Raw genomic sequence first — 17,400 nt, 5'->3', positions numbered from 1 at the left:
CAGGGTTTGGTAGCATTCCCCATCCAAGAATTTTGGGATTCTGAGTTAGACAGAGCAAATATCAGAGCTGACAACATCACTACCAAGCCAGGGTAGGTCCATCCAAAGCCTTTGATGAGCTGAGTCATGCAGCAACCTACTTGTTGCATTTTGTCTTGTATTCCATATCCTACATGCAGAAACAACAACAGCCCCATGAGTACCACTGGCTGGGCAGCCTGGTTTGCCATGGATCAGCATCTTGGGCTTGACTAAGTCTGGTTGAAAGTTTGCTGTTTTTTGGTTTTTTTTTTTTAATACATTTTGGCCACTTTTCAGGCTGGATTTTTCTACTGTCTCTAACAGAAAAGCTTTTTTTTTATAAGGACAGCTATTGGGTTCATTCTCTTCAGCTGATGAGCTACCTTTATGAAACTGGTAGGAACTGAGAATCTTTGTGAGCTTCATTTCTAAAAACAACAACAGCAAAAAATCACTGAAATTGATCCCAAATTTTATACAGTTAAGAATGAGAAATATACTCACAGTGATATAAAACTAAACTAAACATATAAACTAAAGGTTTGCTATAGTTCTTAAAAGGTATCAGCTCACAAACACAGGATCCATGACAGTATAATGAATAGCAGAGTTACTACCTTGAATGAGATAAATCCCTAGTAGATGAAAGGCATTGCACAGTGCTTTTTCTAAACTTGTCTGATTTAGCTCTCAAAACCAATTCCAAGCAATATTACACACCAACATTTCTCCCTTTTCCTCACCAGTATGCAAAACAAAACAGAGCAAAGCCACCCTACATGTCCTAAGCCAAAACCTTACGTTGATCCAATCCAACTCCTGATCAGATTTTCACTTTGGATTATCCACCTCTGAAATTTGCAAGATCTATTTTCAATTTTTTATCAGCTGTCTGTGCTTGTTTTATCACCTGCACAAGGTGCACAGCCTAACTTTTAAGCACATGGAGTCCCAAATGACCCTCTAGGCAGCCCACAAACTAACTTGCTGGAATCATGCAAGCAAAAGCAGTCAGACCATATCAATAATTTGCCTTCTGAACCTCTGGCCATGTTTTACATGCAGTAATTGCCACCTCTTTCAAATCACAAAAAAGACTGCACTTCAGTATTCAACTCCCAACCTGCTGTCCTACTGATTTTCCAAGCCTTAATCACCAAATCTCCTGATTTTCCAAGTTGACTTAAATCCCAGTATAGTCCCTCCTTTTCTACACTACAACTTGGGAGGAACTACACACATGGAGGAATACAAAATCAACTGAAAAATCACTCAGTGAGGCTTCAAGATATTTTATTTCTATATTTCAAGCCACATACACTACCACACTTGGGCACCAGCATGTGCTGGCCTCAGGGCACACATTTTCTCACTGTGACTACTCACATTTTATGTTAAAAGGAGGAAAACACCCATTTCCCCAGACTTTGACAAAATCATGTTTCAGCATCTCAGTAACATGTTTTATCAGTCGATAATTAATATGCATTTGTCTTAAGACTGATGAATTTAAGAAAGTTTAGTAGCACTGTGATACAAGCACATTAACCACCACTGAGAAGGAGAGAAGGGAAGAACTTTAAATCAGGTCATTGATGAAATACTCAAAGCATTAACAGAATTTATCAAAATAAAATGAGGCATTCAAGTGTTTCTTTTTCCTTTCTATGCACAGGAAAAGCAGTTAAATTCTCTCCACTCACTGTATTTATAAGTAAGGAATCATCCACACTGCCTTTTTTTTCTTTCTTTTTTTTTTCCTCTTTTCTTTTGGAGAAGAAAAATAACACAGTGGAAATACTGACATCCTACACCAAACAAAAAGGAAATGGAAAAAAAAAAAAACCTAAATAGAACTTATTTGAGGTCTCTTTTCTCCAGCTGTTCTTTCAGGGTCCACCCTGATACACTTGGCTCCTGTTTGATCTGCCTTAATTCTCAGAAATTTTCTTCTGATCTCAAATGAGACAGGTTATGGACTACCTGCTGTAATCAAAGACAGCAAAACCCTTTGCATTTTCCCACCTCTTTTATTGAAAAGTAATAAAAACTCAGAGAATATGGGGTTTGAGGCACTGACCTTGCAGAGATAACCTCTGAGATAACCTCCTTACTCTGCTCAGAGTCAGGGATGATAGAAAATGGTCCCTCAGAACAAATCTGGGAGAAGGTTTTGTTTTGCAAGCAAATGTACAGAACTTTTGCCTAATTAATTGACCCTTAATACCTGCAGCTGGGGGAAGAATAAATTTGCTTTCAGCAAGTTAAAAAATTAAGGTTAAAGCCAGGGTCATTCTTTCATGGGACTTATTGAGAATTCTACCCCTAAAAATTACCACTACCTGGAAATTAGGACTACTAAAACCTGAGTAATAGTTCAGAGTGAAACATGGAATGAAATCTCCCCACAGCTGAAAGCACAGCAAGAAGTCTGGAAAAATGAGTGGCAAAGAGGTAGGTACACAGATTTGGAACTAGTATGTTAAAATCTCTTAATGAAAGGTCCAAAAAGTATTAACAGATAAGGAAAAGGAAATGAATGCCTGGGTCCCACAGCCTGAATAATAAATTTTTAGTGAGTCATTGTGATTGTTTACCTCTAAAGCATCAGTTCCAAGAGATTTCTAAGGGGACCCCATACTCCCTTGTTTTGAATATTATTTGCTTCATAATATCCTCAAATGTTTCCCTTGCTGTAATGATGCTGCCACCCCAGCATGAGAAGACAATCACTGATGAAGTTACTAAACAGAATCCAAACCTCAGCCTCCTGCTTGTTACAGACAACTTCCAGCCCAGTTTTTCCCCCTTTTCAAATAGAGAGTCCTTTCAAAATACAGTTTTTAGGCACTGAGACTAAGTACAGCACAAGTCAAGGGATCTTTAATTATTCAGATGCCTGAAGCACAGCTATAAGAATCCATTCAGCTATAGATATCTACATGTAAACACACACACAAAGCACAATATACACTCCCTAGATTGCAGAGGGTATTTTTTGCCCAGATCTCCATATATCTACTTAAATAAAGAGAAGTCAGTGTGCTAATATCCATGCTTTTGAGAAATCTGCCTAAGTTCAGATTAGGCAGGAATTTTGCAAGGCAGGAATTTTGAATATACAGGCTGGAATGTAGAGGAAATGTTGATTCCCAGGCAAATACTTTATTTATTTATTTATTTTATTAACGGGATAAAAAAATATTTTGGGTCTCCCCAGGCGCCTTCTCAACACCCGATCTGGGGGAAAGGGAGAAAGAAAGGAGTTTGTACTTACTCGTGGTGTTGTATTTGATCCCATTGAAGAACTCCGGGCAGGGTCTCTCCACCAGTTCCCCAGCCGAGGTTCTGGGCCAGCAGGTTCCGATCTGATCAGTGGTGGCATTGCAGTACGGGCCTTTGGCATTAAAAAAAAAAAAAAAAAAAAAAAAAAAAAAAAAAAAAAAAGAGAGAGAGAGAAAGGGGAAAAGAAGCAGTTGAGAAAGCACAAAAGCGAAACACTTTGCATCACAAAGCAAACCGAATCTCAGCACTTAGGAAGCTCCCCAAGCCCTGCGCTTTGCAGCCATCCCTACCATCAAAGCCCAGGAAAGGGACAGAGGAACTCTCTAAAAAAGTCTCTTGTAAACGATCCAGGAGGCTGCAGTTGACATCAAATTCTTCTAAGATAAACTGAGAGATGGTCACATCCATAATTTCCCCCCGGGACTGCTGGACCGGAGCAGGCTCCTTCCCCCACTTTCTGATTTTTGTTTGTTGGGGTTTTTTTTTGTTGTTGTTGCTGTTGTTATTCTCTCGCCTTTCTTCCTTTCTGGAAACAAACGAGCATCAAGCTGCGGACAGCCCGCGATGTCTCTGTGTGTGTGTGTGTGTGTTTGAGCCTCTCTTCCTCCCAGCGTGCTGACAACTTGGCTGAGAGTCTCCGTCTGGCTGTGCAGTTCAATCCTCCGAGCTCTTTTTTCCTTCGGAACAGCAGCTCAGGAGCCAATGGGATCACACTGAGCCCAGAGTAAGGGGTTTGGATCTCCCAGCCAGCATCTCTGGTCCAGCAGCTTTCCGATGCCTCCCCACGCTGCCAGGATGCTGTGTTTCTCCCCCCTCCCTCTTCTCGTTCTCTCCCTTTCTTGCTCACGCAGAGAAAGAGTTTTATTAGCTGCAGGGATGAGCACTTTTTGCAAAAATACTCACTGCAGAGTAAAGCCAGGGAAGAAAAAAGGAAAAGCCATTAAAAAAAATAAAAAAATAGAGCTCCTCTGGCTTTGCGGTTCCTGCCTTTACGGGGTGGAAGTGTGGATGAGAGATGCTGGGACAGGGAGGGGGGGGGGAGAAAGGACAGAGTCCAGGAAAAACCTTTGAGAAAGAAGAGAAATAGCAAAAGGTGAGATGAAGGAGATGGTGTGAGAGAAGTGAGGAACCAGAAGGAAGGAATCTGGAGTAAGGACCCACAGGAGGGGCAGGGTGGGGATGGGGAGAGAAAGACTGGGAAGCCAAGATGGGTGAAACAAGGAACAGAGTCAGGACCTCTTTACAGGCACTGGGGGACCCAACAGCCTTTCTGGCTGTCTGCACTAGGATACAAGGAAATCTGTATGAAAAAGTGGCAAAAAACCCTTTTTGGATCATCTAAGATCCTGGATTCAGAAGGGTCTTAGGAAGCAAATAGAAAACTCTCTTGTAAAGGAGAAAGCAAGGTAAATATATATGCTAGAAACAGTGATGAATGCAGAAAGGGAAGGCAAGGACAATAAAGAATTGGCAGGGGAAAAAAAAAAGACCCAGAAATGAACCCCTGTTTATAGTCTGTGCTCAGAGCTGTAGAGTGAATACAGAGCTTATACTGAGCTCAAAACAGAGGTATAGGATTTTGATAACATCTCTCTCCCACCCTGCAATTGTCTGGACTTTCCCTTTACTCATATTTAAGATTGAAGGGTTTTGTTCTTTCTTCTTTACTCTCCAAGGGCCAAAAGAGTTGTGTTATCCAAAGAAAGGAAATACAAAAAAAATAATCTCTGGGTTAAAAAAGGCAAATAAATTAACAACATGCGCTGAGGAGAGAACTGGCCAGAAAGCTATTTTGCCATGTGGGAATCTAGAGATTTTTTTTCTAACATTTTTAGATTGCAATGTGGGGAGAGGCAAGGAGTGCCACTGTGGTTTTGGGATGAGTATTTTTGTTTTAAACATGTAAAATCCCACAAAAATAACAAGTGTCCTAACTGTCTAGGCAGCATGATATCCTGAGGCAAGTGAATACAACTCTGTTTCTCTCTCTGGAGCCATCATCTCCTTCCCAAATGAATGTTCCCAAAATCTCAAACATTCTTGAGAAATCTGCATTTCAACAAACTGACCCTTGTCAACACCATCAGATCTCTTTGTCCCATGTATTTCTAATCCTAAAAAGTCAGACAGAAATTTTTTGTAGCATCATTGACACACCGTGACTACCAACAACATACAGGTTGTCTTCACACAGGTCTCTGAGGACAAAACCCTATTTCTGGAGCTTTCAAGTGAGGGGGATAAAGGATGCTGTAAAACCCTAAGCAATTCAGGTATCTATCCCTACCAGTACCTTGAGCTTTATACTTTGAGCTACTTTCCTGCTTCCTGATAGTAGAGTTCAGAAAATGCAGAGCCTCTTACTGATGGCTATGAGAGCTTCTCAGAAGACAGGAATTCTAAGTGCCCAATGGCATCACTAAGCCCAGAACCATTTCTCTTGGGGCAGAACTGATCAGTGAATAAGGAGCTTGTCCAGGATGCTGGTAAGTTGTTTTTTTTTCATGCTTCTGTTGCCTCTCTGCAGGGCAAAAATCACTTAGCCCGTGCAAAAGTCTTCATTTCACACCTCCTGTCTGCTTTGACTCTTTTCTCACATTATTTGTCCAGCACCTACCACATGGGAATAAAACACTACAGTTTTCTAAATTTTTAGAGGAATGTATCACTTAATAAATTACAAAAAGAAAGGCAGTTTGAAAATGAACTGCTTTTGAATTTGCTACAAGTTTCACTTTCCTAAACATTGCCCCATGTTTTCCAGCATAAAACTTGAAGATTTTTCAAGTGGTTCAAATGTTAGAAAGTTGAACATTGAGGTGGATTTCATTTCAAAACTGTTCTTTAGAGTGGTTGCCATTCAAAACAACAGTTCTGAATGTAAATAAAGAGTTTTTCAGTGTTAAAAGAATGTTTTCTTCACTTAAGTGAGAAGAGATGGAAAATATACACAGCAGTCCTGTGTAATGTGCTTTAGGTGATTCCTCTTTTCTAGGAGAGTTGGACTAAACAATCTCTAAAGGTCCCTTCCAACTCTGACAATTCTGTGATCTTCAACCTAAACTGATTCTTCCCTCCATCTTTTCAGCCCAGATAACTTTAGAATGTCACACCCAGTACATATCTCACAGATAAAAAGATAAAAAGTTCCATATATTTAACAAACAGACAAAAATTCCCCCCCCAGATAAATATGGAGGAGGTGAACAAATTGTTTAGGAGTAAGTCTGGTGGAAGAAAATAATTTGTTGATTCTCAATTCACAAATTAGCACAATTGTTCAGGAAAATCCTCCCACTTCAAGTGTAGCCTCTCAATTAAAATCTACTTCTGCAAATTTCCCTGGGTGCAATTAACAGCTTAGTGCAAGTTTCCCTTTGGCTGCATCCAGTCAAATCCTGACCACGTCAATATGACCCATTTGATGTGAAAATGTTTCTCTTTCCAAAAGAAACAAACCCAATCAGACAGCAGTGTGGCAGAAATTCTGGAGCTGTGGACACTCCTGATCCTCAGCTGGAGCAGTTCCCTCTGGGAGACATTTCATACAAAAAACTACCAGATTTTGCCAGGCATAGGTAGCAGAGATCTGCCCGAGGAATTACTAAGCAAACACAGAAAGTCAGTAATTGCACCTGACATAAAGAAAAACTTCTCCAACATGCACATGGTTGGGGTGGCAGGACCTCCAGGACCAGCTGACTGCTCCGTGATTGTGTCTGCCAGAGGGACCTCTTCTCCCAAAGACATTCCACCTCCACAAAAGCAAGAGGCTGCTGTATATATTTTGTATATATATATACATATATATATATATTATATATCAAGATGGGTATTGAGCTAAAAAGAAGAAGGAAAAAAAAAAAGCAAAAAAGCTACTATATATATTTCACTACTCAAGAGCTAAAAAAAAAGAAGAAAAAAAAAAAAAGCAAAAAAGGGAAAAGGAAAAAAAAGCACCAGTTATCTCTTCATTTCCCTTCCTCAAAAAAGGAAAAGCCCACTATTCCTCATCCAGCCTTCACTTCCCAGGACAGGGACTGTTTCATCACCTGGTTTCCTACCCACTGGTGTGAAGAACTTTCCAGGCACAGTAGTCACCCATCTCTTCTGGAATGCACCACAAAGCTTAGGGAAAAAATGCACCTCACTCATCAAACAGCCTCTTTATACCAACATCTCTCTTACTTTTATTCCATTTCCTTTCAGGAAATTACCTTGCAAATATGGAAGTACCAGATGGAGTCCCATGAAGTATCAGTCCTTCAGGTCTATTTCTTCTAAGCCAAATAAATCCACATCCATACTCATCATCAACCAGTATAAACTGGTCTATGAACACAGTTATAGCTCTGTGTTTGGAGGAGATAAGCAAGAGAGCAACATACCCAAATAAGTGATTCAAAGGGCTCTATGCTCTGCAGGCCAAGTGCAGCAACTTCTGGTTGATCCTCACTTCTCTCCAGCCCTTATGGAGTTAATGCAGGTTGGTGGGAAATGCCCAAAACACTCTGTGACATCTGTCACATCCTCAGTGAGGAAAGGCTTGGGTAAATCCCACAGAAAGGATTCCCTATCCTGGTTTTGATAGAAAAATGGCAGACAGAGAGAAAGATGAAGTAGAAGGAAGAAGAGGACAAAGAGATGTATCTCTTATTTAAATCTTTAAGCCCCCAGAGGACAATCAAGGGGCAGAATTAAGATTGATGGCAGAAACACAGGGTCATCAACCAATTGCTCAGACAGCCCAGCTGCTCCAGTTTGGAGTTCAGTGTCTGCTTCTGCATTTGTTCATATCTACATTTTTGTTACCTTTACAAATGAGGCAGAAGGGTTTCAAATGACACAGTAATTTCTTTCTCTCCTTTTTCTTTGAAAGATGTCCCCCAGTAATCCTTAATTATTGCAATGACCTTTCAGCATCTGACTTGAAAGTCAGTGGGACTGTTCAGCCAGGGAAGCAAAGCAGGACCAGATACTGTAAGGAAAGTACTTATTTACCAGAGTGGCTTCTGGATGATAAACTTGAAGGTCCTCCCTTCTCAACATGAGCTCCAAAACATCTGAATTCAGTGGCAACGTGACCATTACCTGGTAAAATGTTTCTCTTTCCATCTCATTCCAGGTATGCCAGCAATGAACAATTTTCAGAGGTGGGAACAGGGCAGCCTCATCCCATAGGGAGCAGAACAACTCAAGCATCAAGAGACTGATGACACCTTAAAGAGGCAGAACACCTCTAGAACTACCCCAGGAATGTCTTTGGGATCTGTCTTCTCTGCCACACCACAGCTATGGCTTTTCAAAGTGAATTATCTGAGCAGACTGTCAAAAACAAACCACTGCTCAAATGAAGCACTGCCCCTCTAATTGAAAATCTGCTCCTCACTGCACATACTTGAGATTTACACAGCATGTGCAGGGCTGCCAACTGTTGTAGGTGAAGAGGAATAGCAGACATAGATAAATCCAGATCTTTGTTTCAGTTGATAAATTAGTTAGGAAGAGAAGACAACCTTTATTGCTGGGAATGAAGTATGACTCTGGTAAGCAAAGGTAAAATTCCAACATGCAGGTTTCTGGTGATGAATCTTTGCAGCTTCATTGGTTCTAGAAAATATTTACTGTGGGTGTGAAAAGATTCAAGTGCATAAATAATAAATGGCTTGTAGCTGTGCAGTAATATGTTTCAGCACATTAATGCACTTTTCATTCTCTCCAGCTATAGCACCTGTGCTACCTATACCTACAGCTATGCCAGTGAATCATGTTACATGAGACAAATGATGAGATATTGCAGGGAAATTCTAAGTGCACACAGAAGAACCAACCTTGACATACTCATAAACTGCCAATGTTATTTTTTTTTTCAAGTGAAGTGTTTTGGATGAATGTGCAGAACACCATCTACCATCTAACACAGTTACTCCAGAATAGCAGTAATTTTATACAAGGCCAAATTTAGGGTGAATTCTTCACAGACACACAAAAAAAGCAAGGACCCATTTTATACATTTATTTGTGCCTGACAATAGCCCAGCCCTCTGTTTACCAGGCAAGCAAATAAAATAAAAATCAAATGGAGGTCCAGTCATACCTGAACAAATGATGACAATGAGTGTGTGTCTCATTAATCCCACTTTCTTTCTGTTAAGTATGATGGAACCATTCAAAATGAGATTTATAGAACCAGGGGTCTTGCTCTGCTCCCCTCCTTGCAACACATTAGGCAAAATGATTTCTTGTGACTTAGTTCAGAGCATGGCAACCAAACTTTTGCTCTCCCTGCCTCCCACTCTGCTTTGTTATGATTTTCAGTGGATGCTGGAAGATCTGAGTAGTCATCCCATGTGGCCTTTGGCAGGGAGGAAGCACAGAAAGAAAAGAAGTAGGTTAATAAACAGCTCAGAAGTCAATCCCCAGACTCCTCAGGAAACACACAATGGAAAGAAATAGGAACTTTTGTCCTGCACCTCATTGTCATCACCTGTGTTAGGCTGAAGGCAGTTTTGCCCTTAGGGCCACCCAACACCCTGAATAAATCTCTGCTGGCTGCAAGAACATCTGAGAACTTGGACTTCAGAAAATGTATGCAGCTGGTCAAGTGAATCCCATTCCAGATGCCTGGAATGAAGATCTAATTTTTTCCTGAGCTCTTCCCCACTGACCCCACAGCACTTTATCTCCCTAGAGCATTTGACAACCATAATCTCACATTTCAAGAGAGATCAAAGAAAAACATTTTAACTTAAATACATGAAGAATAAAGATGAGAATAAAAAGGCCCAATTCTACCAGGACTGTCACAATGTTAGCAACACATTATAATGTTTCGAGATCCCATGTCTTCAATTTTATGTAATTATTTACAAGAGGCAAATAATACAATACAAGCATTATGTAATAGATTTGTATCCCTCTGCTAGCCTGCTGATTATTTATAAGGATACCAGGACAGCCAGCAACCACCAAAAACGTGTCTGGAAATTAAGTGGAAGAAATTATTAGCAGTCATGCCAGCTTCAAGAAGTGAGACTGTAGTTCTCAGAAGCTTTTGCTCTGTAAGAGCAAGGCAGAGTCCAGTCACAGTAGACAGAAGCTGGAATGATTAGGCATGAAAATGGATTATGATAATACTTTTAGGGCCATGAGAAATGAGGGAAAGAACCTAATGACCCCCTAATTTCTGATTTGCAAAGTGCTTTTCAAATGCAACCATATGTGATTGCAGTCCCAGAAAACAGGATGGATGAAAGGACATTATCCCTGTAGCATCTCTGTCTGTAATCAGTTGCCCTTGCTATCTAGATAATTTTGGATACTTCCTGGGATACCATATCCATCTACTTCCTTTCAGAGCTCTTCCCTGCATTGATTCACTGCCCTCTGACTTTATTATTGCCAGGGCAAATATTTCTGATTCTGTACCCAGGGTCACTCAGGCCTTGCACAGGTATATTTGGGAGGCCCATAGAAGCAGAGGGATTCATCTCAACTAATTTCAGCCATCTAAAATTTGGGTGTCTAGACTTAGCCAGGTAGCTGAGCTCTCTAAGAGTCTCCAGGGAAATGGCCACATTCAGAGAATGATTCATTTAATTTGGAGGCAAGTAACTTCTTCAAATTCATAGGTCTTATTCTACCTTAGAGGATGTAATTCAGCCCAAGAGATGGTCAGATACATCTGTATTTTATAGTGATAAAATAACTCTCTCTTGCCAACACATCCCATAGCTGAGATGGATATTGGAGCTGTAGATATCTGCTAGGCAAAAACTGAAGAGAACAAGGCATGTAGTGCAGCACAGTGTGTTTTAAAGCAGAAACAAAAGTGCCTACATTAAGCTATTTTTACCTGATAAATGATATTGACTGCTGCTCATAGAGTGGGTTGGATGGGGAAGAATTCCACTGGAGGCAGAGAAACATTTCCATTCCATTGAGGGTGTTATGAATGGTGCTGGGGAACTCTCTACTGTACATACCCAGATAGCAGTTTCTGAAAAACTGTAGCTGGTGTGATCATACTCACTTATGTAACAGAAAAAAAAATGCTTTAAGATCTCTCAGGTCATCCAGCTTAAAAATTTAGGTGATAAAAATCTCCTGCTCACATTATAGTGACTCTCTGTAAAATATGCATTAGGCTTATCATTAGTTTGTTGGGTATTTTTTGGTGTGTGTGAGGGATTTTTTTCTTTCTTTTTTATTTTTTATTTTTTTTTTTTTTTTTTTTTTTTTTTTTTCTTAGCATGTTCATCATTGAGGGGTTTGCTCTTCAGTAAAGGCTGTTTCCATGTTCAAAGTCAGTTTCATTGATGGGCTCTTTGGTGCTTAAAAATTGCTTGACTTTAAACCCACTCATATCTTTTTCTGACTTCAAGAATTAAGGAAGAATTTGAGTGGCTTGGTAGAGATAATTTGTTGAACTGGGATTTAAATGCTGCTTTGGTGTAAATGCACAATATTTGTGCAAATATTACATTTTCCCTTGGATTCTCTTGACCTCATATAAAGCTTGTAGAAGCTTGTTATTCTGAAACATACTTTTTGAACTACACATAAACTGACTGTTCCTATTGTATGTGTGAGAAACTTCACAAGAAGAATAAACCTCAGAAAACAGTCTAGATCAATGTTTTTCTGCTTTTATTAAGTGTTTAGATAGGGAGAGCTCAAGTCATAGGTAGTTACATCAATACTGATTGCAGTGAATTTTTACAAAATCCAAGGACAGGTCCTCAAGAATTCGATGCCAAACAAGTTGCAGACTGAAATGACCATCAATATGGAAACAGGTTCATTTCAGCATGGATATAAAATACTTACAGCTGTCATCAAGTAAAATAAAATAGCTGATATTGTGATACTTTAGTAACCTGCAGCAAATAATTAATCCTGGAGAGTGTGGTACTTCAAGTCTACTTGGCAGAACAGCTGGGTTTCTTTTCCCATGATGTGTTCATCTGTTTTGTATTTGGTAAACTCCACATCTCTCCCCAAGAAGGAATAAAGGAAGAGTTTTGGGAAAACATGTAACATTCTGCTTCAACATTTTGTCATTTGTCTGCTCTCACACAAAATTGCAAAGAGAAAAGAAGTTATCATCTTGCTGCTAAGCAAGTGCTGCATCTCTTATGAGCTCAAATCTCCTCATTAACCTTTCAAAATCTGCCTCTAATCAGAGTGGTCATTCCTGCTGCTGCTGGCAGTTACCACAAGTAGATGTCAAATGCTGTAGACTGGTGGATTGAAAATATATTATTTTCCGACACTTTTTCCTTTCCCCACCCACCTAATAAAATCATCAGAATAATCCCTTATAGCAATATTGCATGCAAAAAAGTACCTGGTCATCACAACTTTGCCTGTGGGGGCTATTTAATGAAAAATAATTATTGTTTTTGTGAAGAGATTTTTCTGTGGTTATTGCAGTCTGAATACTAAGAATTACTTCAGTGAGGAATAATTTATCTTCATTTTCATTTTCTGCAAAGTTATTAAATACAAACACTATTAGTTTATCCCTGAAGTATTTTCTTCTTCATGCAAATACTTCTACCTAAACAGAAATGATGAATGAGTAAATACATATTATTTCATTCAGGGACAGAGAAAGAGTCTGTCAAGTGCTGTGGAATTCTTCTGGATCAAAGGACCAAGGTGAGCAGGATCTAAGTCGTCCCCTAACAGGGCTGGAAGTTACTACCTTGGAAATTCTTGAAATATTTCTCCCCTTACTTTCTAGACTTGTTTGTCTCACTGCCAGAACAAAGTTAATTTCTTTTGCTTGGCCACTGGAGGGCTCTCCTAATTTTCCATTACCACAAAAAAGAAACTTTTGAATGAATTTAATAACGTTACAAAAGAAAAGCTGCTTAGAAATACCTGAATACAAAACCAACAACAACCAAAGCAGGAAATTTCATACCCAGATCTGCATATGGACAAAGTGAAAACATCACTACAACAAGAGATTAAATTAACTACAAAGAAAATTCCCTTTTGCATATAAGATTTTAAAAACAGGACAAGAGATTCTGTGTTTGTGATAGACACCAAAGTCTGTCCTCATCACCCTTTCCTCCCCATAGCACATCCTTTCATTCTGAAACCACTGCACAACTCACTTCATTTTTCAAGTTAAGTGTGTTTTTCAGACCTCTGACATCCCATTTCCAACTTATTTCCCTACTTCAATACCAGCTTCCCTGGGTGCTTCTATTTACTGCTGATGGAAACACTGATGGATCAATCATCTCATCCTATTCACAATAAAGCTCTCCAGTAGACTGAGATCTTTTCTATCTTCTGCTAGAAAAAAACACCACTCCTTTTCAGAACTGTAGTAGCTCTTATGCATTATGTTCCCTAAAATCTTTGCTGAAGGCAAATTCTGTAGAAAACATGAACCAAGTAGTTCATAAAAGAACTGATAGATGGGCATTGCTCAGGCCAGTTTTTTGAGTTGCAGATGATAAGGATGGGATGGATGGGATTATTTGTCTCAGTTTAATTGGCCATACAGTACCTGTCAGTGGCAGATAAATCTCTAGGCCCCCTTAAAAGCCAAGAGGGACCCAGTCAGGGCAGTCAGAGCACTTGATGGGATGATTTCTGCCACTATAAGGCAGGTACTTAATCTGGGTCAGATAAATTGTTGTCTGAAAGTCTCCCTTTCTTACCATTTTCTATAAAGGCAACCCAGGCTGCCCTGCTCCCTGGGACATGTCTGTACTATAAATGTCTACATTTAGGGACAGGAATCCCATCTGTAGGGAAAATAAGAGAAAAATCAGGCCTCTCAAATCTTCCCTGCAGTAATAGCTTCAATTTGTGGAGACCTCAAGGCTTCCACTGGAGCTGTGCTTTTGATTTAGTTTTTCCACAGTTTTCCATTATGATCTTTACTGTGACTACACAGGAATCCTGTTCCTAATCACAGTGTCTTAATGAATAATTGCTTTTCACCAACCAACAACAGCAACTGAGAGAAAAGTGAGCAATAAATTGGAAGTCACGTTCACAGTTTTACACACACAGAATTTAAACACTTTGGCTTCTTCATCTCTCAAACCACCCACCATTTAATTTGGGGCATCCCAATGGATAGGGCTTGACAAACCAGACAGCAGAACCAGCATTGCTCCAAGAGATCAACAAAAGTTTTTAATTTCATTGGCATTTGTGTCTTTTTCTGCAAAATAACTACCAATGTTTTTGAAGTAGGTTGTACTCATGCAGATATCTAGACAGCAAAAAAATTAGTGTTCTTAGTAAGATTTTGCAGAGAGCAAATTAAAATAATTTAACAACTTTTCATAGCCAACTCTGGGCACAGACAGAACTGAAAGGTGTCTCTAATGCATCTTTAATGGGTGATTTGGAGTTGGCTGTAGCCCCTTCATGGGACCTTTCTGTGATTTGAGATGAATTGAATTTGGAGACAAAAATATGTAAAACATGCTGTGGGAAAGCTGAAGCAAAAGTTTCCTTCTTGAGACACCAGGCTGAACCTGAGGCAGCTGGACCTATACCCTGTGTTTCTGGGCTGTGTGCTAAATGGCCATAACTGCATTTGCTTCACAAATTCATCATCTGTGATCAAGCATACAGGCACCTCTAACAAACTAACCAGGTAAAAAACAGCACCAAACCAACCCATTTTTCCTCATTTTCTGGACCCAGGAGGAGTTGAACAGCTCAGGACTCAGCATCGCTGGAGAAAATGCAATATCCATACAAAACACTGAAAAAAAAATCCATCTACTGCAAAATGCTGAGTTTGGGGATTTTCTGCTGAATAGATGCCATTTGCATAGAAAACAGATTTTTGGTTTTCAGAGTTTACACTTCTGCTGTTGCCACAGCCCAACGCTTTGGGACCAATGCAATTTTAACAGTGTAAGTTAAAAGCAGAAAATCTCATTGAAACCCATGGTTTCCAGAATAAATACAAAGGGGAGGAAGGGGGCAAACAAGCAATTATAAACTGTTACTTTTTAAAGGATAAAAACTCTTCCTTTCTGAGGGTGATGACATCTGCTGAGTATTTATTCCAAGAGACCTGTTTATCTGATTTGGTTTCTAGATGCTATCATAATAAGAAAATGAAGAATAACAACAAAAATATGATTTATAAACACAAGATAGATAGAGTATACATGGAATTACAGAGAGAAGGGTACAGAAAATTAAGGTTTCCAAAACAGAGCTGGTACCTTTACATTTATGTCCCCCACGGAATACAAATGCCTGGATCAATTCAATCCATACAAGTGCATGGATCAACTAAGTTTATCCTGTGATTTGCTCCTAAGGGCAGCTATCCCTCTGGAGGTGCCTATTTCCATATAGTGACTGTATCATTGGTCTGTAAAGTCCAGTGGCTACTTCAGAGGTAGACAAAAAATTGGGTGTCTTCTCTTCAGGAAGGCAAAGTGATTTGGGCAGGGCCCCACCAGGTCATGCATCTTTCCTGTCCTTGTTTCATGACCTGCAGGATGCTCTCTTGCTGTCAGATCACAAACTCCTTGCATTTATGTGACCCAAACTGTCCTCTTCTCTCCTGATAAAAGAAGGATTTTGGAATCTTTCCAAAGGAGCCCATCTGCACTTAGCAACCATTTGAATTCTCAGTATCTGGCAGTATGAATAGTCCTTACCTTTATAACCCCAAGAGGAAGTAAACATTTCTGAGCTACATAATCCTAAAGTCATTAGAGTTGGAAGGGATCTTAAAGATCATCTAATTCCTACCCCCCTGCATGGCAGGGACACCTCCCACCAGACCAGCTTGCTCCAAGCCCCATCCAACCTTGACCACATCCAGGGATGAGGCATCCACACCTTCCTCGGGCAACCTGTGCCAGGGTCTCACCACGCTCAAATGAAAAAATTTCTTCCTAATGTCCAACCTAAATCTCCCCTCTTCAAGTTTTAAACCGTTTCCCCTTGTCCTCTCTCTACACCCCCATGTCCAAAGCCCTCCCCCAGCTTTCCTGTGGCCCCCTCAGATATTTGGGAGGTTGCTCTAAGGTCACCTTGGAGCTCCCTATTCTCCAAGAATAATCTACACTCCAATGTGCTAATGATAAAAAAGTTATCTTTTCAGCATTAAAGTAGATGCTTTTATTACAAAATTATTGAAAATGATCTTCAGTGGTACACAAATGGTGGAGACAGGACAGATGCCCATAGCAATGGAAAAATTCCATACTAAACAGAGACAGGACAAGGGGAAATGGACTCATGGTGCACCAGGGGTGGTTTAGATTGGATATTAGGAAAAATTTCTTCACTGAAAGGGCTGTCAGGTACTGGCACAGGCTGCCCAAGGAAGTAGTGGAGTCACCATCCCTGGAGATATTTCACAGACATGTAGATGTGGTGATTAGGGACAGAGTTTATTGGTGGTAGGTTTACAGTTGGACTCAATGATCTTAAAGGTTTTCCCAACCTGAATTATTCTGATTCTGTTACTCTAGGATCATTCTTAGAAATGCATTTGCTGCTTTCCCTAATTGGCCCCTGTAGCTCTTCAGCATTTTCATTGGATAATTACTACTCAGTTTATGACAGAAATATTTGTGATACCTTAATAGCACTGAAATCAATGTAAGAAAAAGCCTGATTGCACAAACGAGTGTGGAGAATTAATCTCTCCTCATTTCAGGCATCCACAGTGGAGTTTTATCTTATTTCTTTTAAAGAGAGAAAATGTCTGAATTTGCTCAGACAAGGCTCTTGATTTTCTTACTAGACATATCTTAAATAAATGTTTCATTTGCAGATTTAGTGTAAGTAATAATTTTTAATACATGGAACTCCCAAACAAGTTCTTACCTTGTGGAAAAAAAAATAAAGGTTGAAATTGTTGAAAATTAAACACATTGCTAAAGTCAAAATCTTTATGATTTGGAGTTAAAAGGAATATTGAAGTAAAACATTCACCCTCTTCTCTATGCTATCAGGTGTCAGGAGGCCTGGTGAGCTCCAGAGGGAGTTCCAGCACACACCAGTACCTGGTGGATGTCTGGAAATGAAGATGATTATTGATCCCCCCTGACACTTACCTGGTCTTCCTTTCATATA

The 17,400-nt window shown here is 39.8% G+C and overlaps 1 protein-coding gene across 2 annotated transcripts in view; it reads right to left on the bottom strand.

Annotated features, from left to right (window-relative positions):
- Positions 1–17,400, bottom strand: part of CRHR2 (corticotropin releasing hormone receptor 2) — a 144,497-nt gene that overhangs the window by 97,511 nt on the left and 29,586 nt on the right. Inside the window, exons 1-2 of one of the 2 annotated variants that reach the window (XM_071734608.1) lie at positions 3,597–4,092; positions 3,299–3,418 (exon numbers count right to left, since the gene is read on the bottom strand). In XM_071734608.1, the coding sequence (XP_071590709.1) occupies positions 3,299–3,418; positions 3,597–3,714 (238 nt within the window). In that variant the 5' untranslated portion in view covers positions 3,715–4,092. Of the gene's footprint in view, positions 1–3,298; positions 3,419–3,596; positions 4,093–17,400 lie in introns of those variants that run through there. The other variant, XM_071734607.1, reaches the window with a different exon arrangement.

The sequence above is a fragment of the Heliangelus exortis genome, chromosome 2, assembly GCF_036169615.1.
Source record: "Heliangelus exortis chromosome 2, bHelExo1.hap1, whole genome shotgun sequence".
NCBI lineage: Eukaryota > Metazoa > Chordata > Aves > Apodiformes > Trochilidae > Heliangelus > Heliangelus exortis.
This window is presented reverse-complemented; position numbering and strand designations above follow the sequence as displayed.